Genomic DNA, 26,410 nt, shown 5'->3' with positions numbered 1-26,410 from the left:
TTTTGACTATCTATTGATATATATCTCTGATTCCCATTCCATCTGGGAAGTCCCATCAAGGGAATGGCCTTGGGAAAAGTCTCCGCTTATTCCTGTCCTCACATGCCTCTAACATACCAGAGAAATTGTTGAGATTTTGTATTTTCCGTGATTGTGTCTCTTCTTTAAGGCTTGTTTCACCTCTGCTTTTTTAACATTCTCATTACTACATCATCAAACTTTAGCATAATTGGTGTATCATTTATGATATTTTCAGTATCTATGCTAATAGGTGTGAAGATAATATCAAGCATTGATGCCTTTTCTGTTTCCTACATCGTACTACCTTTCCACCTTTAATTGTTAAGTCTACAAAACACTGTTCCTTTTATCCAGGATAGGCATGATTAGGGTGTGTTTCCACCTGTGAAATGTTAGCTATTAATACTAAAAGTAAAAGATCTGCCTCCATCTTCACATCCTTTTTTTATATGACCAGTAGTACATAGATGAAGTTATTTTAAGTATATTCCATTAGTTTTTTGCATAACGTTACAAATAGTGCTGTATATCACTAAAAAAAAAAAAAAAAATTCTCAAAAATTGTAGTAAATTTTCACATTTTTGCATTTTCATGTATCATTGTTTGAATGAAATTTTTAATAACTTCCACTGCAATACCACCCAAACCCGCCACCTTGCCGGCTTTATTCTTCCGTAAAGCTTTCATTACCTCTTCTCTGTTTACCAAATCATTCTCCCTGACCCTCTCAGTTTGCGCACCACTTCGACCAAAACTCCCTATATCTGCCATTCTGTCATCAGACACGTTCAACAAACCTTCAAAATACTCACTCCATCTCCCTCTCACTCCGCCACTACTTGTGGATAGTAATTTAATATATATGTATCATCAATTCAGAGTTAGAGACTAAGATCAGTTTTACAGACATGTTTAAACTTACACCTGTAGTAATGTTATATAATAGTCTGTTCATATTCTTTACTGTTTAAAGGATTGGATTACCAAAACAGAGAAGCTTTCCCTTGTACAAGTGTTTGCCTGGATAACTGTTAGTCATAGGAAATTGGAGTTATTAAATCTTTTTCCCTGTGCAGATATTTGCTCTTGTAACTTTTGGTTATGGGAAATTGTAATCATATAATATGAATGAAGAAGCTTTGCATGCAACTTGTCATCCCAGAGCTATGGTCGTAGCTTGGTATTTCATACTATTGTTAATTTTACAGGGATGTTTGAATGAACTTATGGCGCAGATGTCTGTCAAGCCAGGAAATTCCCGTAGTGGTCCACGCTATGGTCTTGTTGGTGATAAGGAAAAAGAAGTTGCACAGTATGTGGCATGGCAGCATGATGCTCTTCAAGCAGTGGTTGGTGTTCTAAAAGAAGACATACAAACGGTTGATAATATGATGGAGGAAATACAACGTAAATCTTAAGAATTTCATATTTTGCTAATTCCATTATAAGGATCAGAATTACATTATCATACTGTTATCTACTTCATAGACACTGATTTGCAAGATTCTTTAGTGCATATATATGGCATGTACAAGATATTTAAGTGATATGATACCTAACAATGCAACTGCTGAATAGGGAAGGGTTATCATTTATTTCTCATGCACACACTGGTGATATATGTTGAGTCTTACTTGAGGTTTAGTTTTCATGTGCAAAGTCTTTCACCTGAAGTAACTGGTGTGGGTTTACATGTGTTTTTTATGCATGTGTCCATTAATGTATGCAAAACTGTATAAACACTTCTATTGTCATATATTCATGTGTTCACAATATAGTTGTGCCCATTTCTTATGTCGCAGCCCAGATATGTTATCTCCATAGAAGAAAATATCATAATATCAGGTATTTACTGTATTGAAGTGAATGTTAGTCCTGCATTGAATGCTGAAACAAAATACTGTTTATTTTTCTATAATGATCACATGCAATTTATCAATTCAGGATCGTATAAAATGGGCTGAAAAACTCGCAACTACTGACTGACAGCAATGAAAGATGAAGAAATTAATTGTTTGACTTACCTCATCAAGTAATGAAAATTAAACCCTGGGAGGCATTCACATAAACAAGAGAATATAAGTGGGGTTTATGAATGATCCTGACCCACCAATGGCATATATACTAAGTGTCACTTCAGCTAAATTTATCACAGCACAAAAATGCCCAAGAAATGCTACTGATGTTAGTGTTTAAGAACTCATTTGAAATTCATTCTGGACCAGATGGGTGGAAGACAATGATTGTAGTACTTTTCTTAGTTTAATCAATGGATACATGTTCTCCTGAATTCCAGACAATGTTTCATTTACAAGCTTGGTGTGCAAAGTGCTGGAAAAAGTAATCATAAATGGTCAGACTTATTCTTGGCTATAACGAACTTTGCATTTCTCAAGAAGAAACATTTGTTTGAACAAATAATTCTGAAGTAGATTAGGAATGTATGCAGTGAAATCTTCTGAACTTTTCTGAGGGGGTGTAATATATCTTGAGAAGGGTGACTTTAACAAGGCTTTGCCTTGGTACTGTACTTCAAAACTAGTTATTAGAGAAATTGGAATTCCAGGGGGGGGGGGTGATGGAGGAACTTTTCAAATGGACCAAAAGCTGCTTGTATGAAAAGTTGCAAAGGACATGTCAAAGGTGTCTTCTTCAAGTGGGTGAAAGAAACGAGTTAATTATTAATGTTATTTGTCAGATGGACTTGGATCATACCTGAATGTCTCTCTGGATGATTAAACTTACAAGCAAGGTAAAGAGCATTTACAAGTTGAAATTTAGAGCAGAGCAATACCAGGGTAGGTTGCAAGTGTAGTCAAATAAATGGCTTATAAAACAACAAGCAAGAGAAAAATATTATGGGGGGAAAAGGTGAAAATGTACTGGACTATTATATCACAAAAAAGGGAACAAGTTACGAGAGTCAGCATGGAAAGAGGACCTACCAGTGAACATAATACCTCTTTTCAGTAAAGCATATTACAATGGTTGTGAGAGAAGCAAGGTACATCCTGGAATGTCAAAAATGCCTTTAAATATATTAAGAAATACATAAAACTACCTAAAATGATCCAATGAGATGTAGAAAGAACAGCGACAGGCATGTATTAGGTGAATAAGTTGCTAGTGCAAGAGGAAAAAAAGATTATAAAGGGGAACATGATAATCATTATCCTCCAAAGTCTTCAAGAGTAATGAACTTTATGTTGACCATATCTGAACATGTTCATGGAGAAGAATGTTTTCTTCTGCAAGTCTGGGAAAATTAACAAAAATGACATGCAGTACAATTCAAAGTAGGTAGTAGTGATGTTCTGTAAATGGACTGAACCAGGGCATGTGAAGTGTCTGGGGTAAACCATGGAAAAGTATGTGGGGTCTGGTTGTGGATATGGAGCTGTGATTTTGGTACATTACACATGACAGCTAGAGAATGGATGCAAGCAGATGTGGCCTTTCTTCATCTTCTGTCGCTACCTCACTTACTCTGGAAATGGCAGACATGAAAAACATAATTGTACTTATAGCTTTAAGAAACTTGCTAAGCCTTGGTTCCATTGGTATATAAGTTGAGCCCTACAACAGCAAGTTACCTCCCAATATGTATATGCGAGTAATCACTCATTATGACTTGCACTATCTACCTGTCAAACTCTTTTCAATGTACTCCGACTCCCTCAAACTTTCTCACACAAACATTTGTTCACTCAGTCCATTATTCACTCTATCATACTCACCTACTTATAACTAATATTGTCTTCCTTGCACCATTTTCATATGCATAATCTCTAAACATCCAAAATACCTTTAATAATCTACTTGAATTACAGTTCTTACTCTAAAGGGTAAAATTATGTTTTCAGTTCATATAATCAAGATCTTAAAATGGTAATATCTTTATTTTACTTCATAAATGAAACAAAGCATATATATATATATATATATATATATATATATATATATATATATATATTTTTTTTTTTTTTTTTTCATACTATTCGCCAATTCCCGCGATAGCGAGGTAGCATTAAGAACAGAGGACTGGGCCTTTGAGGGAATATCCTCACCTGGCCCCCTTCTCTGTTCCTTCTTTTGGAAAATTAAAAGAAAAACCTCTTAGCAGTGTAATGTGAAAATACCTATATGAAATATTGCATGTAAATGTAATTTTGACTTTACTGCATAACTCTGGGTTTCATGCATGTCATTCAGATTGCAGACAGCTGGACACATATCATATATATATATATATATATATATATATATATATATTCTTTCTTTCTTTCAAACTATTCGCCATTTCCCGCATTAGCGAGGTAGCGTTAAGAACAGAGGACTGGGCCTTTGAGGGAATACCCTCACCTGGCCCAATTCTCTGTTCCTTCTTTTGAAAAAAAAAAAAAAAAAAAAAGAGAGGGGAGGATTTCCAGCCCCCCGCTCCCTCCCCTTTTAGTCGCCTTCTATGACACGCAGGGAATACGTGGGAAGTATTCTTAATCCCCTATCCCCAGGGATATATATATATATATATATATATATATATCAGATTGGGGAAGAGCAGTGTGGTTTCAGAAGTGGTAGAGGATGTGTGGATCAGGTGTTTGCTTTGAAGAATGTATGTGAGAAATACTTAGAAAAGCAAATGGATTTTATGTAGCATTTATGGATCTGGAGAAGGCATATGATAGAGTTGATAGAGATGCTCTGTGGAAGGTATTAACAATATATGGTGTGGGAGGCAAGTTGTTAGAAGCAGTGAAAAGTTTTTATCGAGGATGTATGGCATGTGTACGTGTAGGAAGAGAGGAAAGTCATTGGTTCTCAGTGAATGTAGGTTTGCGGCAGGGGTGTGTGATGTCTCCATGGTTGTTTAATTTGTTTATGGATGGGGTTGTTAGGGAGGTAAATGCAAGAGTTTTGGAAAGAGGGGCAAGTATGAAGTCTGTTGGGGATGAGAGAGCTTGGGAAGTGAGTCAGTTGTTGTTCGCTGATGATACAGCGCTGGTGGCTGATTCATGTGAGAAACTGCAGAAGCTGGTGACTGAGTTTGGTAAAGTGTGTGGAAGAAGAAAGTTAAGAGTAAATGTGAATAAGAGCAAGGTTATTAGGTACAATAGGGTTGAGGGTCAAGTCAATTGGGAGATAAGTTTGAATGGAGAAAAACTGGAGGCAGTAAAGTGTTTTAGATATCTGGGAGTGGATCTGGCAGCGGATGGAACCATGGAAGCGGAAGTGGATCATAGGGTGGGGGAGGGGGCAAAAATCCTGGGAGCCTTGAAGAATGTGTGGAAGTTGAGAACATTATCTCGGAAAGCAAAAATGGGTATGTTTGAAGGAATAGTGGTTCCAACAATGTTGTATGGTTGCATGGCGTGGGCTATGGATAGAGTTGTGCGCAGGAGGATGGATGTGCTGGATATGAGATGTTTGAGGACAGAGTTGTGTGCAGGAGGATGGATGTGCTGGATATGAGATGTTTGAGGACAATGTGTGGTGTGAGGTGGTTTGATCGAGTAAGTAACGTAAGGGTAAGAGAGATGTGTGGAAATAAAAAGAGCGTGGTTGAGAGAGCAGAAGAGGGTGTTTTGAAATGGTTTGGGCACATGGAGAGAATGAGTGAGGAAAGATTGACCAAGAGGATATATGTGTCGGAGGTGGAGGGAACGAGGAGAAGTGGGAGACCAAATTGGAGGTGGAAAGATGGAGTGAAAAAGATTTTGTGTGATCGGGGCCTGAACATGCAGGAGGGTGAAAGGAGGGCAAGGAATAGAGTGAATTGGATCGATGTGGTATACAGGGGTTGACGTGCTGTCAGTGGATTGAATCAGGGCATGTGAAGCGTCTGGGGTAAACCATGGAAAGCTGTGTAGGTATGTATATTTGCGTGTGTGGACGTATGTATATACATGTGTATGGGGGTGGGTTGGGCCATTTCTTTCGTCTGTTTCCTTGCGCTACCTCGCAAACGCGGGAGACAGCGACAAAGCAAAAAAAAATATTATTTATATTTTATTATACTTTGTCGCTGGGGAGAAAGAATACTTCCCACGTATTCCCTGCGTGTCGTAGAAGGCGACTAAAAGGGAAGGGAGCGGGGGGGCTGAAAATCCTCCCCTCTTTTTTTTTTTTTTTTTTTTTTTTTTTTCCCAAAAGAAGGAACAGAGAAGAGGGCCAGGTGAGGATATTCCCTCAAAGGCCCAGTCCTCTGTTCTTAACGCTACCTCGCTATCGCGGGAAATAGCGAATGGTATGAATATATATATATATATATATATATATATATATATATATATATATATATATATATATATATATATATATCCTCCCCTCTCGTTTTTTTTAATTTTTCCAAAAGAAGGAACAGAGATTTGGGCCAGGTGAGGGTATTCCCTCAAAGGCCCAGTCCTCTGTTCTTAACGCTACCTCGCTAATGCGGGAAATGGCGAATAGTTTGAAAAAAAAAAAAAATATATATATATATATATATATATATGTGTGTGTGTTATCCCTGGGGATAGGGGAGAAAGAATACTTCCCACGTATTCCCTGCGTGTCGTAGAAGGCGACTAAAAGGGGAGGGAGCGGGGGGCTGGAAATCCTCCCCTCTCATTTTTTTTTTAATTTTTCAAAAGAAGGAACAGAGAAGGGGGCCAGGTGAGGATATTCCCTCAGTGGCCCAGTTCTCTGTTCTTAACGCTACCTTGCTAACGTGGGAAATGGCGAATAGTTTAAAAAAAAAAAAAAAAAAATATGTGTGTGTGTGTGTGTGTGTGTGTATATATATATATATAGCTAGAGAGAAAGAAGCTTCATTTTCAACAAATTTCTGAATTGACTGTAACCATCTTTTCAATATTTCTGCTTTAGTTGTTAAATTTTCTTTACCAAAGATCATCTGTAAGAACCTTTGCAGCAGTATTAAGACTGTGGGTTACAGCAGCCAGATGATGAGCAAATATCTTCCACAGCTCCTGGTGGTCACCCTCAGGAGCATCCTTAATGGCACTGAGGGTATCCATTAAACCAGAAAATGCAATTCCTGAATATGAATCCGTTTCAGAAGGTGCTGATATCACATGGCTGCAATTAAAGATTAAAGTAATTAGGTACAAATTCCATGAAAAAACAATTTTCCATACAGGCTAGGAGAAAACTAAAGTGAAGCAATTACAGAAAAATTCCTTGATATACAAGTCAAAATAACAATATAACTTTTAAAACACTCATATAGCACTGCATACTTATATATACATCCAAAAAAGCTAGCCTAACATTTTTTTTATCAGTACATGATGATAGATGAAGGATTTTGACAAATACTCTAAGGTTTTTCCTCACTTTGGTAACTACTTTCCATATATATAATGCATTTCTGAACGTGCATAAAACAAAGTATACAATTTAGATAATACCTCGAAGGCTCAGATTGGGGTGTCTATATGTGTGTGGATGTAACCAAGATGAGAAAAAAGGAGAGATAGGTAGTACGTTTGAGGAAAGGAACCTGGATGCTTTGGCTCTGAGTGGAACGAAGCTCAAGGGTAAAGGGGAAGACTGGTTTGAGAATGTCTTGGGAGTAAAGTCAGGGGTTAGTGAGAGGACAAGAGCAAGGGAAGGAGTAGCACTACTCCTGAAACAGGAGTGGTGGGAGTATGTCATAGAGTGTAAGAAAGTAAACTCTAAATTGATATGGGTAAAACTGAAAGTGGATGGAGAGAGATAGGTGATTATTGGTGCATTTTCACCTGGGCATGAGAAGAAAGATCATGAGAGGCAAGTGTTTTGGAGCAGCTGAGTGAGTGTGTAAGTAGTTTTGATGCACGAGACCGGGTTATAGTGATGGGTGATTTCAATGCAAAGGTGAGTAATGTGGCAGTTGAGGGAATAATTGGTGTACATAGGGTGTTCAGTGTTGTAAATGGAAATGGTGAAGAGCTTGTAGATTTATGTGCTGAAAAAGGACTGATGATTGGGAATACCTGGTTTAAAAAGAGAGATATACATAAGTATACGTATGTAAGTAGGAGAGATGGCCAGAGAGCGTTATTGGATTACGTGTTAATTGATAGGCACGCAAAAGAGAGACTTTTGGATGTAAATGTGCTGAGAGGTGCAACTGGAGGGATGTCTGATCATTATCTTGTGAAGGCAAAGGTGAAGATTTGTAGAGGTTTTCAGAAAAGAAGAGAGAATGTTGGGGTGAAAAGAGTGGTGAGAGTAAGTGAGCTTGGGAACGAGACTTGTGTGAGGAAGTACCAGGAGAGACTGAGACTGAGGATGTAAGGGGAGTGGGGGAGGAATGGGATGTATTTAGGGAAGCAGTGATGGCTTGAGCAAAAGATGCTTGTGGCATGAGAAGCGTGGGAGGTGGGCAGATTAGAAAGGGTAGTGAGTGGTGGGATGAAGAAGTAAGAGTATTAGTGAAAGAGAAGAGAGAGGCATTTGGACAATTTTTGCAGGGAAATAATGCAAATGAGTGGGAGATGTATAAAAGAAAGAGGCAGGAGGTCAATAGAAAGGTGCAAGAGGTGAAAAACAGGGCAAATGAGAGTTGGGGTGAGAGAGTACATTAAATTTTAGGGAGAATAAAAAGATGTTTTGGAAGGAGGTAAATAAAATGCGTAAGAGGGAACAAATGGGAACTTCAGTGAAGGGGGCAAATGAGGAGGTGATAACAAGTAGTGGTGATGTCAGAAGGAGATGGAGAGAGTATTTTGAAGGTTTGTTGAATGTGTTTGATGATAAGAGTGGCAGATATAGGGTGTTTTGGTCAAGATGGTGTGCAAAGTGAGAGGGTTGGGGAAAATGATTTGGTAAACAGAAAATTGGTAGTAAAAGCTTTGCGGAAGATGAAAGCCGGCAAGGCAGCGGGTTTGGATGGTATTGCAGTGGAATTTATTAAAAAAGGGGGTGACTGTATTGTTGACAGGTTGGTAAGGTTATTTAATGTATGTATGACTCATGGTGAGGTGCCTGAGGATTGGTGGAATGCTTGCATAGTGCCACTGTACAAAGGCAAAGGGGATAAAAGTGAGTTCTCAAATTACAGAGGTATAAGTTTGTTGAGTATTCCTGGTAAATTATATGGGAGGGTATTGATTGAGAGGGTGAAGGCATGTACAGAGCATCAGATTGGGGAAGAGCAGTGTGGTTTCAGAAGTGGTAGAGGATGTGTGGATCAGGTGTATGCTTTGAAGAATGTATGTGAGAAATACTTATCTGGGAGTGGATTTGGCAGCGGATTGAACAATGGAAGTGGAAGAGAGTCACAGGGTGGGGTAAGGGGCAAAGGTTCTGGGAGCATTGAAGAATGTGTGGAAGGCGAGAACATTATCTCGGAAAGCAAAAATGGGTATGTTTGAAGGAATAGTGGTTCCAACAATGTTATATGGTTGCGAGGCATGGGATATAGATAGGGTTGTTCAGAGAAGGATGGATGTGTTGGAAATGAGATGTTTGAGGACAATATGTGGTGTGAGGTGGTTTGATCGAGTAAGTAATGAAAGGGTAATAGAGATGTGTGGTTGAGAGAGCAGAAGAGGGTGTATTGAAATGGTTTGGTCACATGGAGAGAATGAGTGAGTTCAAGATTGACAAAGAGGATATATGTGTCAGAGGTGGAGGGAACGAGGAGAAATGGGAGACCAAATTGGAGGTGGAAAGATGGAGTGAAAACGATTTTGAGCGATCGGGGCCTGAACAGGCAGGAGGGTGAAAGGCGTGCAAGGAATAGAGTGAATTGGAATGATGTGGTATACTGAGGTCGACGTGCTGTCAATGGATTGAACCAGTGCATGTGAAGCAACTGGGGTAAACCATGGAAAGTTTGGTGGGGCCTGGTCGTGGAAAGGGAGCTGTGGTTTCCGTGCATTATACATGACAGCTAGAGCCTGCGTGTGAATGAATGTGGCCTTTGTTGTCTTTTCCTAGCACTACCTCGTGTGCATGTGGGGGAGGGGGGGGGTGTCATTTCATGTGTGGCGGGTGCCGACATGAATGAATAAAGACAGCAAGTATGAATTATGTACATGTGTATATATGTACCTGTCTGTGTATGTGTATACGTTGAAATATATAGGTATGTATATGTGCGTGTGTGGACGTGTATGTATATACATGTTTATGTGGGTGGGTTGGGCCATTCTTTCGTCTGTTTCCTTGCGCTACCTCGCTAACGCGGGAGACAGAAGGAAAGTACAATAAATGAATAAATAAATAAATAGAATTACTTATATTATACTTGGTTGCTGTCTCCCATGATAGTGAGGTAGCGCAAGGAAACAGACAAAAGAATGGCCCAACCACCGTCATACAAATGTATATACATAAACGCCCACACACATACCTATAAATTCCAACGTATACATACATATACATACACAGACAAACATATATACACATGTACATATTCATACTTACTGCCATCATTCATTCCCATTGCCACTCCTCCAAACATGAAAAACAGCATACTCCCCCGGTGCGCGCAAGGTAGCTCTAGGAAAAGACAACAAAGGCTACATTCATTCACACACAGTCTCTTGCTGTCATGTGTAATGCACCGAAACCACAGCTCCCTTTCCACATCCAGGCCCCACAAAACTTTCAATGGCTTACCCCACACACTTCACATGCCCTGGTTCAGTCCACTGACAGCATGTTGACCCCGGTATACCACATCATTCCAATTCACTCTATTCCTTGCACGCCTTTCACCCTCCTGTATGTTCAGGCCTTGATCGCTCAAAATCTTCTTCACTCCATCCTTCCACCTACAATTTGGTGTCCCACTTCTCCTCATTCCCTCCACATCTGACACATATATCCTCTCTGTCAATCTTTCCTCACTCATTCTTTCCATGTGACCAAACCATTTCAACACACCCTCTTCTGCTCTCTCAACCACACTCTTTTTATCACCACACACCTCTCTTACCATTTCATTTCCAACACATCCACCCTCCTCCGCACAACCCTACCTATAGCCCATGCATCGCAAATATATAACATTGTTGGAACCACTATTCCTTCAAACATACCCATTTTTGCTCTCCAAGATAATGTTTTTGGCTTCCACACATTCTTCAATGCTCTCAGAACCTTCACCCCCTCCCACATCCTGTGACTCACTTTCACTTCAATAGTTCACCCGCTGCCATATTCACTCCCAGATATCTAAAACACTTCACTTCCTCAAGTTTTTCTCCATTCAAACACCTCCCAACTAACTTGTCCCTCAACCCTACTGAACCTAATAACATTGCTCTTATTAACATTTACTCTCAGCTTTCTTCTTTCATACACTTTAACAATCTCAGTCATCAACTTCTGCAGTTTCTCACCTGAATCAGCCACCAGCACTGCATCAGTGAACAACAACTGACTCACTTCCCAAGCCATTTCATCCATAACAGACTGCATACCTGTCCCTCTCTCCAAAACTCTTGCATTAACCTCCCTAACCACCCCATCCAAAAACAAATTAAACAACCATGGAGACCATGCACCCCTGCCACAAACTGATATTCACTGGGAACCAGTCACTTTCCTCTCTTCCTAATCGTACAAATGCCTGACATCCTTGATAAAAAGTTATCACTGCTTCTAGCAACTTACCTCCTACACCATACACTCTTTATACCTTCCACAAAGCATCTCTATCAACTATCATATGCCTTCTCCAGATATGCCACTCTTTCATCAAACACATTCACAAGACCTTTAAAATACTCACTCCATCTTCTCACTTCATCACAATCTGTTATTACATCCCCACTTGCCCTCTTCATCAATGTTCCATTTTGTTTTCTTGTCTTATGCATTTATTTATCCTCTTCCAAAGCATCTTTTTATTCTCCCTAAATTTCAATTCTATTTATACCCGAAGCCCATTCCCATCAAGTAGCATTAAGGCCTGATCATGTGGCTTGGACCTGGGGTGGTCTCCTCTCTCTCTCTCTCTTATCTGCAACATTTCCTCTTACCAAGACAAAACTTCCTCTACCATACCTTACTTCAAGCTCACACATGCAAACCATTCATCCTTTTCATTCTAGATTAGTTCCTGGGCAAAGATCAACTTACTTGTAATGTGGCCTGCCAGGTAGTCCACGAGGGTCAACAAATGCTCGCTCCACCATCATTAACTGGTCGTTGATGTGACGAACAGCTAAGGGACTGAAGGTACAAGAATTTGTGTTGGTATATCTATGCATTTTGCAGCTTTGTCATGTTTAAGTTTTCCTTCTTAACACAATGCTAGCTATTCTGAAAGCTATTTCCTTGTCTGGTATCTTTAGAGCTGTCACTTCTTGTCATGAAACATTTACATCCATACAAAGGAATAATGCTTCAAACATTTTTAGATAAAACATCAATTTCCAACAAATATAAAAAACTGTATTCATCATGTATATAAATACTAATGAAATGGTGGAAAACTGCAGGTAACTTGAATCTGAGAACCAAGTATCAAGGTTAAACTAGACATCATAGGCGTAAGTACAGCTAAACTCTAAATGGTAGTCATATTGTATGTAGCTTTTACAGAGGGATATACAACAACTAAGAGCAGTTAAACATCCAAGTGGGTGGATTAGCCCTCATGTGAGGAAATCGTATTCCAGGAGGTTGTGGCGAAACTGGACCTTTTTAACAGTTAAGTTTTGGGAAAATGGTCCTGGTACAACTGATCTAACAGCTCTTAGCACATATTCTTTTCACAAGATTGTAAAATCACAATACAATTCTGTCAAACAATTTCTCACTCCAAACGAGTCCCTTGTCCAACTACTGATTGTAGCACAGCCTTGAAGCTTACGCAGCCCCTAGAGATGGGGTACTGGGTCCCTTTTTCTATGAGTGACTGTATCATCCTTAAAGCCACAGGATCCCCTAGAGAAGGGGTCCTAAGGTTATGTAAACTAATAACATGAGGCCAGGTGAAAAACTGTCATACCAAAATAAAGAAAAGTCAGACACTTGTTTGAAGTAGCAAGGTTAGCATTGCATGGTGGTTTACATAAATAGTGTAATACATTGAGAATTCAACAGTCAGGAAACAAAAAGCAAAATTATTTGGATAATCACACATGGAGATTCAGGTTCCTTGCAAATGTATACAAGAACTTTCAATTAGGGTAAAGGTATCCACACTGCATCAAAGCTGTATTTAGTCATCATGTACAACAACCATTAGAAACATTATCCACAGAACCCTACTGGAGAAAAGTGATCACTTATACTCAATATGGAATGCATAAAGCTCCTAAGGACACAACTACCTAAATAATTATAATATGAAGTTTTTTAAACACTTATTTTAAGGAGAGAGTAGGAGGAGGAATGCTGGGATACGAGAAATGAACCGTGTTATGACATTCCACAAAATCTTCAAAGGAGTATTAGCAAGGCATGAACAAGCAATGGGGAATTACTGGAGGGAGAGAGAGAGAGAAGTCTAATGATTTCTTCAGTGCAAACATGCAGGTAAACAAAGGCACACAATGCAAAAGGAATACAAGATACACAGATGCCAAGCAACATTCAAAGATGCAAGAAGGGCAGAAATAATTGCATAAAGCTTAGGAGGAGGAACAGATGGACTTCTATGGTGTGGCGCTTAGTATTCCTGACCTTCACACATTCTTGGGCCACCTAAGATCAAGAGCATAGGTTCCAATTCTGATTGTGGCAGGTCAGTCCTCACTCAACCCAACTATTGTCTACTGTTAGGGGTTGTTCAATAAACTGGGAGCCTGGTTCAAGCTAGGGTATATCAGTTCATTATTTAATGTATTACATCGATTGCTGTTTCCCACATTAGCAAGGTAGTGCCAAGAAATGGACAAAGAAAGACCCATCCACTTACACACACATGCATGCACATGTACACACACACACACACATGCATATCCCTGGGGAGAGGGGAGAAAGAATACTTCTCATATTCCCTGTGTGTTGTATAAGGTGACTAAAAGGGGAGGGAGCGGGGGCTGGAAAGCCCCTCTCGTTTATAATTTTCCAAAAGAAGGAACAGAGAAGGGGAGCCAAGTGAGGATATTCCCTCTAAGGCTCAGTCCTCTGTTCTTAATGCTATCTTGCAAATGCAGGAAATGGCGAATATGTATGAAAAAAAATACATGCACATACATATACACATCCATATTCATACTTGCTTGCCTTTATCCATTCTAGGTGCCATGCCACCCCACAGGAAACAGCATCACCACCCCCTGCATCAGATACTTAAAAGAATTTTACTTCCTCCAATTTTTCTCCATTCATACATACATCCCAACTAGCTTGTCCCTCAACATTGCTCAACCTAAAACCTTGTTTTTATTCACATTTACTCTCAACTTTCTCCTTTCACACACACTTCAAAAGTCGGTAACCAACTTCTGCATCTGCGAAAAACAACGGAATTACTTCCAAGGCCCTCTCATCCCCAACAGACTGCATACTTGCCCTCTCTCCAAAACTCAACTATTTACCTCCCTGAACACCCATCCATAGACAAATTAAACCACCATGAGGAAATCACACATCTCTGCCACAGATTGACATTCACTGGGAACCAATCACTCTCTTCTCTTCCTACTCATACACATGCCTTGCACCCTTGTTAAAAACTTTTCACTGCTTCTAGCAGCTTACCTCCCACACCATATCCTTTAAAGACCTTGTACAAAGCATCTTTATCAAACCTATCATATGCCTTCTCCAGATTCATGAGTGCTACATGCAAATCGATCTGATTTTTTAAGTATTTCTCACACATTCTTCAAATCAAACACCTGATCCACACATCCTATAACTTCTCATACCACACTGCTCCTCACTAATCTAATGCTCTGTACATACCTTCACTCTCTCAATCAATTTCCTACCATATATTTACAGGAAAACTCAACTAACTTACGTTTCTGTAGTTTATCCCCTTTGCCCTTGTACAAAGACACTATACATGCATTCTGCCAATCCTCAGGCACTTCACCATGATTCATAAATGCACTGAATATCCTTACCAACCAATCAACAACACAGTCATCCCCTTCCTCAATAAATTCAACTGCGCACCATCCAAACCTGCTGCCTACATACAAATGTACATATTCATTCTTGCTTGCCTTTATTCATTCCTGGTGCCACTCTGCCCAACAATATACAGCATTGCCACCCCTGTATCAGCAAGGTAGTGCCAGGAAGCATACAAAGAAAGGCCACATCCACAAATATTCATTCTCTGGCTGTCAAGCTACGGGCATCACTAACAACTTTTGTGAATAGGTAAAGAGGAGGGCAAGTGGTTGCAGGTGAAGGCAGGGCTGTGGCAGGGAATTGTGATGTTACCATGACTGATATATTTATGAATGGGGTTGTGAGGGAGGTGAATGGAAGGGTCTTAAGAGAAAGAAAGTATGCAGTCTGAGGGGGACCTTGGAAATGAACCAGGTGTTTGCTGATGACACAGCCCTTTGGGGGATTAGAGTGAGAAACTGCAATAGATGCTGTCCAAGTTTGGGTGAGTGCAAGAAAGGAGGAAGGGGACAGTAAATGTGAATGAAAACAAGGTTATGTTTAGTATGGCAAAGATATACGTTAGTTGGGGGTACAAGTCTGAATGAAGAAAATATGGAGGTAGCAGTGTGCTTTGAATACGTGGAAGTGGACAACAGAGTTTATTGAAACATGAAAGTGGAAGAGAGGGCAAATGTTCTGGGAGCACCGAGGAATGTGGAAAGAGAGGATGATATCTTGGTGGGTGAAAAAGGGCATGTTTGAAGGTATAGTATGCAAGACAGGGTATGGCTGAGAATGTATAGAGAAAGGTGGATGTGCAAAAAAGGAAATATCTTAAGACAATATGTGGTGTGAGATGATTTGATCAATTAAATAATAAAAGGCAACGCAAGAGGTGTGGTAATAAGAAGAGTTTGGCTGAGACAGCTAAAGACGGTGTGCTGAAATGATCTGGACATATGCAATTAAGAGGTTTACAAAGAGGAAATACGTGTCTGAAACAGAGAAAAAAAAGAAGGGGGAGACCAAATTGGATATAGGAGGAGTGAAAAAGATTTTGAATGGTAGGAGGCATGAACCTGAAGGGTGAAAAGCACGCATGGGACAGAGTGAACCAGAACCATGTGGTTCATAGGGAATGATATCCTGTCAACAGACAATGAAGGCATATGAAGCATCCAAAGGAAACTGCAGTTCAGTCTGTAGAGCCTGGTTTTGGATAGGGGGCTGTGGTTTTAGTGCATTGCACATGACAGATAAAGCATGGATGAGAGCGAATTTGGCCTTTCTTTGTAATTTCTGTTGCCACCTTGCAACAATGAGAATGGTAAACAAGTATGAAAAGAAAGAGCACAGAGGCCGAACCTGTTATAGAAAACTGGATTAGCCAGATGGGCTTTTCCAACCTCATACTACGAATGTTGGAATATTTTTGTAGTCAAAAGGCTTCCCCTGCAGGAAGAAAAATATTCCTTTGTCCTGCTTCATAATGTGAGTATTGTGACATTTTTGTGCTCAAAAAGGCCTCCCTTGCAGGAAGAAAAATATTTCCAAATTTCAAACCTTATCACTGGATTAAAGATATCCCTTTATGAAACACAGAAATAAATAATAACAGTTATTATAACTTGGGAGTATCTTAATATACAGTGCATAAACATCTGCTCACTATTCAAACCATAATACTCAAATAATACAACATTATTCAGATTTCCATGATGTAAAACATTATGAATCTAAACGAACATTTTTCTAATGTAAGGAGATCCTTAAATGCAAAAGAATTACGGGAAGCCATTCAGAAATATACCATTTTCATGAAGAGGCACCAAGCCCCTGGATGGTCCACCAAGCTGATGGATGACTTTTTTTTCCTCTGATGAATATCATCAATTCACATGTCTTTTGGAAATCAAAGGTAATAATTTAATACAAAAAGTGCAAAACTTCTATCAGAACAATCACTGATCAGCAGCTAAAGAATCCATAATATTGAGCAAGTGGGCAAAGGGGGGGAATGAAAGTTCACTGGTGTTTCCTTGAACTGCCACTAGAGATAATGACTGTAAATATCTCACTCGGTGATTACCTGTCAGTCTGAACCAGTGTCTTGGATTACTTGCCTACTCAATTTTTACAAATCAAGTTCCTTTTTGCAATAAGAACATCTTACTTGCTTTACTAGTATATGTGGGAAAATTTAACTTTATGCCTACATAAATAGCAGAATTTTGAGAGGAAAAAAGTTATTACAGATAAATCCAATTCTTAATAATGTGGACTGGTAAAACATCTTTCCACAAACCATACACTTTCACATCGCAATATTCTAATCTTTTTTTTCGCTATATCTAATGGGTTTAAAAAACAGATGAAACTAACCTTTTCATGTTTATGTCTAGCAATGCTTCATTGAAGCTAATGACACTTTCATTAAACTTCTGTGCAGCACTGGTAAAGAATTCTGAAATGCAAGAATACGTAAGTAAAGATAATGCAAAAGATCTGCATTTAAAAATTTCTATCATTACTTAAGTTAAAACAAGGGGATCATCTAAATAAATATCAAAAAAGGTTAAGTGGAAGTAGGTATTGCCAACAACTAAAACTATCATTTGTCGAATGAGTTCATGATTATTCTGATATACACATGGGCGATTCAAGAGCATACAGCCTCTCTACTCGTACACATTCTCAGTCCACATTCAGTGTGCCAATGGGAAACCTGGGCTTTAGTGCTTGTGCTTTTTGACTTAACATTGCATTCTTTCCATGCCAGTGTAAGTGCTTCTTGCCTTTTAACACTGCATGCTCAGGGCACGTGAAATGTCTCTGGGTAAACCATAGAAATGTCTGTGGTTTCAGTGCATTACTCATGACAGCTAGAGACCAAGTATGAACGAATGTGAACTTTTTTGTCTGTTTTCCTGGTACTACCCTGCTAAAGTGTGGAGATAGCGATGCTGTTTCCTGTGGGGCAGGGTGGTGCAGAAAATGGATGAAGGCAAACAACTATGAAAATGTACATATGTATATGTGTGTATGTATATGTTGACATGTATATGTATGTATATGTGCTTGTATGGGCATTTTTGTATATACATGTGTATACGGGTGGACGGGCCATTTTTGTCTGTTTCCTGGCGCTACCTTGCTGATGCGAGAAATAGCGATTAAGTATATAATAATATATTTTTTCTTTTTTTTTATACTTACCCACTGTCTCCCATGTCAGCAAGGCAGCACAAGCAACCAGATGAGGAATTACTCACATACAAATGTACATACATAAATGCCCAAACATACACACATACATTTCAATGTATACATACATACACCTACACAGACATACATACACAAGAACATATTCATACTTGCTGTCTTCATCATTCCCGTCGCCACCCAACCACACATGAAATGGCATTCCCCCTCCAGCAAGGAAGTGCCAGCAATAGACAAAAAAGGCAACATTCATTCACACTCAGTCTCTAGCCATCATGTGTGATGCACCGAAACCACGGCTCCCTTTCCACATCCAGGCCCCACAGACCTTTCCGTGGTTTACCCCAGATGCTTCACATGCCCTGGTTTAATCTGCTGACAGCACATTGACCCCGGTATACCACATCGTTCCAATTCACTCTATTCCTTGCATGCCTTTCTCCCTCCTGTATATTCAGACCCCATCACTCCATCCTTCCACCTCCAATTAGTCTCCCGCTTCTCCTTCTTCCCTCCACCTCTGACACATATATCCTCTGTCAATCTTTCCTCATTCATTCTCTCCATGTGTCCAAACCATTTCAACACACCCTCTTCTGCTCTATCAACCACACACTTTTTATTTCCACACATCTCTCTTACCCTTTCATTACTTACTCGATCAAACCTCCTCACACCACATACTTTCCTCAAACATCTCACTTCCAACACATCCACCCTCCCTTGCACAACCCTATCTATAGCCCATGCCTCGCAATCATATAACATTGTTGAAACCACTATTCTTTTAAACATACCCATTTTTGCTCTCAGAGAAAACGTTCTCACCTTCCACATATTCTTCAACGCTCCCACAACCTTCACCCCCTCCCCCACCCGGTGACTCACTTCTGCTTCCATGGTTCCATCTGCTGCCAAATCCACCCCCAGATATCAAACACTTCATTTCCTCCAGTTTTTCTCCATTCAAACTTACCTCCCTCAATCCTACTGAAACTAATAACCTTGCTCTTATTCACATTTACTCTCAACTTTCTTCTTTCACAAACTTTACCAAATTCGGTCGCCAACTTCTGCAGTTTCTCACCCAAATCAGCCGCCAGCAATGTATCATCAGCGAACAACAACTGACTCACTTCCCATGCCCTCTCATCCACAACAGACCACATACTTGCATCTCTCTACAAAACTCTTGCATTCACCTCCCTAACCATCCCATCCATAAAGAAATTAACCACGGAGACATCACACACCCATGCCACAAACTGGCAACCAATCACTCTCCTCTCTTCCTACTCATACACATGCCTTACATCCTTGGTAAAAACTTTCTACTGCTTCTAGCAACTTACCTCCCATATCATATACTCTTAAAACCTTCCACAAAGCATTTCTATCCACCCTATCATATGCCTTCTCCAGATCCATAAATCCTATGTACAAATCCATCTGTTTTTCTAAATATTTCTCATACATTTTTCAAAGCAAATACCTGATCTATGCTTCCTCTACCACTTCTGAAACTAAACTGCTCTCCCCCAATCTGATGCTCTGTACATGCCTTTACCCTCTCAATCAATACCCTCCCATATAATTTCCCAGGAATACTCAAACATATGCCTCTATAATTTGAGCACTCACATTTATCCCCTTTGCCTTTGTACAATGGCACTATGCTTGCATTCCATCAATCCTAAGGAACTTCATCTGATCCATACATACATTGAATTTCCTTGCCAACCAGTCAACAACACAGTTACCCCCTTTTGTAATAAATTCCACTGCAATACCATCCAAACCTACTACTGCCTTGCAGGCTTTCAATATCTGCAAAGCTTTCACTACCTCTTCTCAGTTCACCAGCCACTCTCCTTGACCCTCTCACTTTGCACTCCACCCTGACCAAAACACCCTATATCTGCCACTCTTTCATCAAACACATTCAACAAACCTTAAAAATATTCACTCCATCTCTCCTTACTTCATCACTACTTGTTATTACCTCCCTATTCGCCCCCTTCACCAATGGTCCCATTTCTTCTCTTCTCTTACGTACTTTATTTACCTCCTTCTAAAACATCTTTTTAATATACACCAACTCTCATTTGCCCTCTTTTTCACCTCTTGCACCTTTCTCTTGACCTCCTGCTGATTTCTTTTATACCTTTCCCAATCATTTGCATTACTTCCCGGCAAAAATTGTCCAAACGCCTCTCTCTTCTCTTTCGCTAACAATCTTACTTCTTCATCCCACCATTCATTACCCTTTCTTATCTGCCCACCTCCCACCTTTCTCATGTCACATGCATCTTTTGTGCAGGCTATCACAGCTTTCCTAAATACATCCCTTTCCTCCCCCACTCCCCTTACATCATTTCCTCTCACCTTTTAACATTCTGCACTCAATCTCTCTTGGTATTTCCTCACACAAGTCCCTTTTCCAAGCTCACTTACTCTCAGCACTCTCTTCTACCTAACATTCTCCTTTTGTGATAACTTCTACAAATCTTCACCTTTGCTTCCACAAGATAGTGATCAGACATCCCACCAACTGCCCCTCTCAGCACATTAACATCCAAAAGTCTCTTTTACACAACTATTAATTAACACAATCCAGTAATGCCCTCTGGCCATCTCTCCTACTCACATACGTACACTTATGTGTATCTCTCTATTCAAACCAGGTATTCCCAATCACAAGTCCTTTTTCAGTACACAAATCCACAAGCTTTTCACCATTTCCATTTACAACACTGAACATCCCATGCACACGAATTATACCCTCAACTGCCACATTACTCACCTTTACATTCAAATCACCCAACACTACAACACGGTTGCGTGCATCAAAGCTGCTAACACACTCACACAGATGCTCCCAAAACACTTGCCTCTCATGATCTTTCTTTTCATGACAAGGTGCACAGGCACCAATAATCACCCATCTCTCTCCATCCACTTTCAGTTTTACCCATATCAATCTAGAGATTCCTTTCTTACATTCTTTCACATATTCCTACAACTCCTTCTTCAGGAGTGCTACTCCTTCCTTTGCTCTTGTTTTCTCACTAACCCCTGACTTTACTCCCAGGAAATTCCCAAACCACTCTTCTCCTTTATATATATATATATATATATTTCGTCACTGGGGATAGGGGAGAAAGAATACTTCCCATGCATTCCCCGCGTGTCATAGAAGGCAACTAAAGGGGATGGGAGCGGGGGGCTAGAAACCATCCTCTAGTTGTACTCAACTTTCTAAAAGGGGAAACAGAAGTCACGCAGGGAGTGCTCATCCTCCTCAAAGGCTCAGATTGGGGTGTCTGTGTGTGGATGTAACCAAGATGAGAAAAAAGGAGAGGTAGATAGTATGTTTGAGGAAAGGGACCTAGATGTTTTGGCTCTGACTGAAACGAAGCTCAAGAGTAAAGGGGAAGATTGGTTTGGAAATGTTTTGGGAGTAAAGTGAGAGGTTGGTGAGAGGACATGAGCAAAGGAAGGAGTAACACTACTCCTGAAACAGAAGTGGTGGGAGTATGTGATAGAGTGCAAGAAAGCAAACTCTAGATTGATATGGGTAAAACTGAAAGTGGATGGAGAGAGATGGGTGATTATTGGTGCCTATTGGGAATGGAGAGAAAGATCATGAAAAGAAAGTGTTTTGGGAGCAGCCAAGTGTGTTAGCAGTTTTGATGAACAAAACCAGGTTATAGTGATGGGTGATTTGAATGCAAAGGTGAGTAATGTGGCAGTTGAAGGAATAATTGGTGTACATGGGGTGTTCAGTGTTGTAAATGGAAATGGTGAAGAGCTTGTGAAGTTGTGTGCTGAAAAAGGACTGGTGATTGGGAATACCTTGTTTAAAAAAGAGAGATATACATAAGTATACATATGTAAGTAGTAGAGATGGCCAGAGAGTGGTATTGGATTGTGTGTTAATTGATAGGTGAGTGAAAGAGAGTCTTTCGGATGTTAATGTGCTGAGAGGTGCAACTGGAGGGATGTCTGATAATTATCTTGTGGAGGTGAAGATTTGTTGAGGTTTTCAGAAAAGAAGAGAAAATGTTGGGGTGAAGAGAGTGGTGAGAGTAAGTGAGCTTGGGAAGGAGACTTGTGCGAGGAAGTACCAGGAGAGACTGAGTGCAGAATGGAAAAAGGTGAGAGCAAAGGATGTAAGGGGAGTGGAGAAGGAATGGGATGTATTTAGGGAAGCAGTGATGGCTTATGCAAAAGATGAGTGTGGCATGACAAGCGTGGGAGGTGGGAAGATTAGAAAAGGTAGTGAGTGGTGGGATGAAGAAGTAAGATTATCAGTGAAAGAGTAGAGAGAGGCATTTGGACAATTTTTGCAGGGAAATAGTGCAAATGACTGGGAAATTTATAAAAGAAAGAGGCAGGAAGTCAAGAGAAAGGTACAAGAGGTGAAAAAGAGGGCAAATGAGAGTTGGGGTGAGAGTATCATTAAATTTTAGGGAGAATAAAAAGATGTTTTGGAAGGAGGTATATAAACTGCATAAGACAAGACACAATGGGGTGAGTATTTTGAAGGTCTGTTGTATGTGTTAGATGATAAGAGTGGCAGATATAGGGTTTTTGGTCACTGATGTGCAAAGTGAGAGGGTCAAGGAGAATGGTTTGGTAAACAGAGAAGAGATAGTGAAAGCTTTGCGGAAGACGAAAGCCAGCAAGGCGGCAGGTTTGGATGGTACTGCAGTGGAATTTATTAAAAAAGGGGGTGACTATATTGTTGATTTGTTGGTGAGGATATTCCATTTATGTATGGCTCATGGTGAAGTGCCTGAGGATTGGCAAAATGCATGCATAGTGCCATTGTACAAAGGCAAAGGGGATAAAGGCAAGTGTTTAAATTGCAGATGTATAAGTTTGAGAATTCCAGGGAAATTGTATGGGAGGGAATTGATTGAGAGGGTGAAGGCATGTACAGAGCATTAGATTGGGGAAAAGCAGTGTGGTTTCAGAAGTAGTAGAGGATGTGTTTGCTTTGAAGAATGTATGAGAAATACTTAGAAAAACAAATGGATTTGTATATAGCATTTATGGATCTGGAGAAGGCATAAATAGAGTTGATAGAGATGCTCTGTGGAAGGTATTAACAGTATATGGTGTGGGAGGCAAGTTGCTGGAAGCAGTGAAAAGTTTTTATCGAGGATGTAAGGCATGTGGACGAGTAGGAAGAGAGGAAAGTGACTGGTTCCCAGTGAATGTTGATTTGCGGCAGGGTTGCAAATAGGGTATGTTTGAAGGAGCAGCGGTACCAACAATGTTATATGGTTGCGAGGCGTGGGCTATAGAGATGTGCGGAGGAGGGTGGATGTGTTGGAAATGAGATGTTTGAGGACAATATGTGGTGTGAGGTGGTTTGATCGAGTAAGTAATGAAAGGGTAAGAGAGATGGGTAGTAATAAAAAGATTGTGGTTGAGAGAGCAGAAGAGGGTGTTTTGAAATGGTTTGGTCACATGGAGAGAATGAGTGAGGAAAGATTGACAAAGAGGATATGTGTGTCAGAGGTGGAGGGAACGAGGAGATGTGGGAGACCAAATTTGAGGTGGAAGGATGGAGTGAAAAAGATCTTGAGTGATTGGGGCCTGAACATGCAGGAGGGTGAAAGGCATGCAAAGAATTGAGTGAAATGGAACAATGTGGTATACCAGGGTCGACGTGCTGTCAATGGATTGAACTAGGGCATGTGAAGCATCTGGGGTAAACCATGGGAAGTTTTGTGGGGCCTGAATGTGGAAAGGGAGCCATGGTTTCGGTGCATTATACATGACAGCTAGAGACAGTGTGAACGAATGTGGCCTCTGTTGTCTTTTCCTAGCGCTACCTCGCATGCATGCGGTGGGAGGGGTTGTCATTTCATGTGTGGCAGGGTGGCGACAAAATGAATAAAGGCAGAAAGTATGACTTATGTACATGTGTATATATGTATATGTCTGTGTATGTATATATATGTACACGTTGAAATGTATAGGTGTGTATATGTGCATGTGTGGACATGTATGTGTATACATGTGTATGTGGTTGGGTTGAGCCATTCTTTCATCTGTTTCCTTGAGATACCACACTAACGCGGGAGACTGTGACAAAGTAGAATAAAAATAAATATGCTTGCATTCATCCATTCCCAGTGTCAACCCGTCCCATGCGAAAAAGCATCACTACCCGCTGCTTCAGCGAAGTGGTGCCAGGAAAATGGACAAAAAAGGTCACATTCGTTCACACTCAGTCTCTAGCTGTCGTATGTAATGCACCATAATCACAGCTCCCTATCCACATCCAGGCCCAGAGACCTTTCCATAGTTTACTCCAGATGTTTCACATACCCTGGTTCAGTCCAGGGACAGCTGGACGACTATGGTATACCACATTGTTCCAATTCACAATGTTCCCTGCATACCTTTCACCCTCCTGTATGTGCAAGTCCAGATCACTGAAAATCTTTTTCATTCCATATTTCCACCTAAAATTTGTCTATATCTGAGGCATGATCCCTTTGTTCATTTCTATGATGGTTTTATTTATGGATGTCAACCCTCTTTCTTTCATATTCATCCTCACACTTATCCTTTCCTCAAGTATTTTCAAGATTAACGGCAAGTACACTTTTTCAAACTCCTTCATTTCCTATTCTTTTTTCTATGTTTCCAGTTATAGTCCACACTACCTCCTGAAATTTAAGAATTCCTGATACCAGTTTTTGGATTTTTTCCTACCTATGGGTTATCAGGAACAGCTCCAATTCCTACAGTATTACATGTTTTCTCTATAAAACCTCCTTTAAAATCAAAGTGGATTTTGCTGCAAGAGCCTCGACAACAAAAGGCATGATGTACTATAAGGTTTAGTCTTATTACTAGATTGCATCATGAAATTTATGTCAAGTCTAACACTATAATTTGTTTGTATGCTTCTAACAGGACTGACAGCACAGTGTGGAAAACTCATTCTTACGAGAAGAAATTATAGCACACGTTTTAAAGAGCCTGCACATTACATAGTGTTTCGATAAGAAAATGTAGTAGTATGTGCAAAGAGGCATTTAACTTATAAAGCCATTGGGGACAATGCAAGGAACTATTTTCAATCAAGGCTACCATTTTTCATATGACAAGTTTGAAAAGAACACATTTCTTGTTACAACCGAAATCATACTTCAAGTTAGTCTAATTCAGTATCATGAAAATAAGAGCTTTCATGAAGATTGGAAGCTAAGGAATTAATGCATGTTCTTACCTAGGGAAACATTCTGTGAAGCAAGAAGTTCTCCATATTTTTCAAGTATTGCTTCTTGAGATCTGGTAATGAAGTCAGAGTATGTCACCAGAGAAAATGGAAGGACCTAAAGGCAAAAGCATCAGATGCAATTAGTTACATTACATTTTTTATAGAACTGATGCAGAAAAAACACTTCATTCCATTGAGCATTAATGTTCAACAAATTTATATATATGAAGTAAACTTGAAAGTTTTGAAAAAATGTGTCTGCATAGACCTCAAAAATTGTACACAAAATGCATCTGCAACCTCAGAATCAGCGAGATTCACTCCAATGTTTCCCCACAAAACTGCTACAGCCTTATGGAAGCGGAAGCCAGAATCATATATCTCATCCACCAGAGCAAAGGTTTCATAGAGTGTGTGGTATAGGGGCTCCCCAAGAGTGGTCTGCAAACAGAACAGAGTTCATTAGGTATGTGGTAAATGTACTTTTTGTGTACAAAAATGATAAAGAATAACCTTTATGTACTTAAGTCAATTTTTTACCATAAAGCTATCTAGTTTAAAACAACTAGGCTAAGGGCAACCCAAGTTATTACAGCTCTAATGCCATGTCTAGACAATCTTGGACTGTAAAATGGGAATAACAAGTACCATTATACAATTCATCCTACAAAAATTATCAACAAAAGATAAGAGATAATCTAGGATCAAGTGTTCAAAGTTTCAGGGAAATGAAGTAGCAGTGAGGATTTCATCATAATGTTCACTACTTCTAGCAACTTACCTCCCACACCATATACTCTTAATACTTCCCACAAAGCATCTCTATAAACCCTATCATATGCCTTCTTCCAGATCCATGAATGCTACATACAAATCCATCTGTTTTTCTCAGTATTTCT

General features: G+C 39.8%; 2 protein-coding genes across 16 annotated transcripts in view; one reads left to right on the top strand and one right to left on the bottom strand.

Moving 5' to 3' along the window:
* The window catches only part of Nup54 (nuclear pore complex protein Nup54), a 222,087-nt gene extending 220,058 nt beyond the window's left edge, over nt 1-2,029 (top strand). For all 13 annotated transcript variants that reach the window (XM_071695765.1, XM_071695763.1, XM_071695759.1 and 10 more), the window contains one exon: nt 1,231-2,029. In XM_071695765.1, the coding sequence (XP_071551866.1) occupies nt 1,231-1,440 (210 nt within the window). In that variant the 3' untranslated portion in view covers nt 1,441-2,029. The remainder of the gene's footprint in view (nt 1-1,230) is intronic.
* The window catches only part of LOC139766822 (N-acetylated-alpha-linked acidic dipeptidase 2-like), a 140,232-nt gene that overhangs the window by 17,363 nt on the left and 96,459 nt on the right, over nt 1-26,410 (bottom strand). Inside the window, exons 13-18 of one of the 3 annotated variants that reach the window (XM_071695748.1) lie at nt 25,812-25,952; nt 25,521-25,626; nt 17,426-17,507; nt 12,104-12,196; nt 6,928-7,102; nt 2,601-3,509 (exon numbers count right to left, since the gene is read on the bottom strand). In XM_071695748.1, coding sequence (XP_071551849.1) covers nt 3,501-3,509; nt 6,928-7,102; nt 12,104-12,196; nt 17,426-17,507; nt 25,521-25,626; nt 25,812-25,952 — 606 coding nt within the window. In that variant the 3' untranslated portion in view covers nt 2,601-3,500. Of the gene's footprint in view, nt 1-2,600; nt 3,510-6,753; nt 7,103-12,103; nt 12,197-17,425; nt 17,508-25,520; nt 25,627-25,811; nt 25,953-26,410 lie in introns of those variants that run through there. The other 2 variants (XM_071695747.1, XM_071695746.1) reach the window with 2 other exon arrangements.

Source organism: Panulirus ornatus, chromosome 58 (assembly GCF_036320965.1).
Source record: "Panulirus ornatus isolate Po-2019 chromosome 58, ASM3632096v1, whole genome shotgun sequence".
NCBI lineage: Eukaryota > Metazoa > Arthropoda > Malacostraca > Decapoda > Palinuridae > Panulirus > Panulirus ornatus.
The sequence above is the reverse complement of the archived record's forward strand: the minus strand, read 5'-3'. Positions and strand labels throughout refer to the sequence as shown.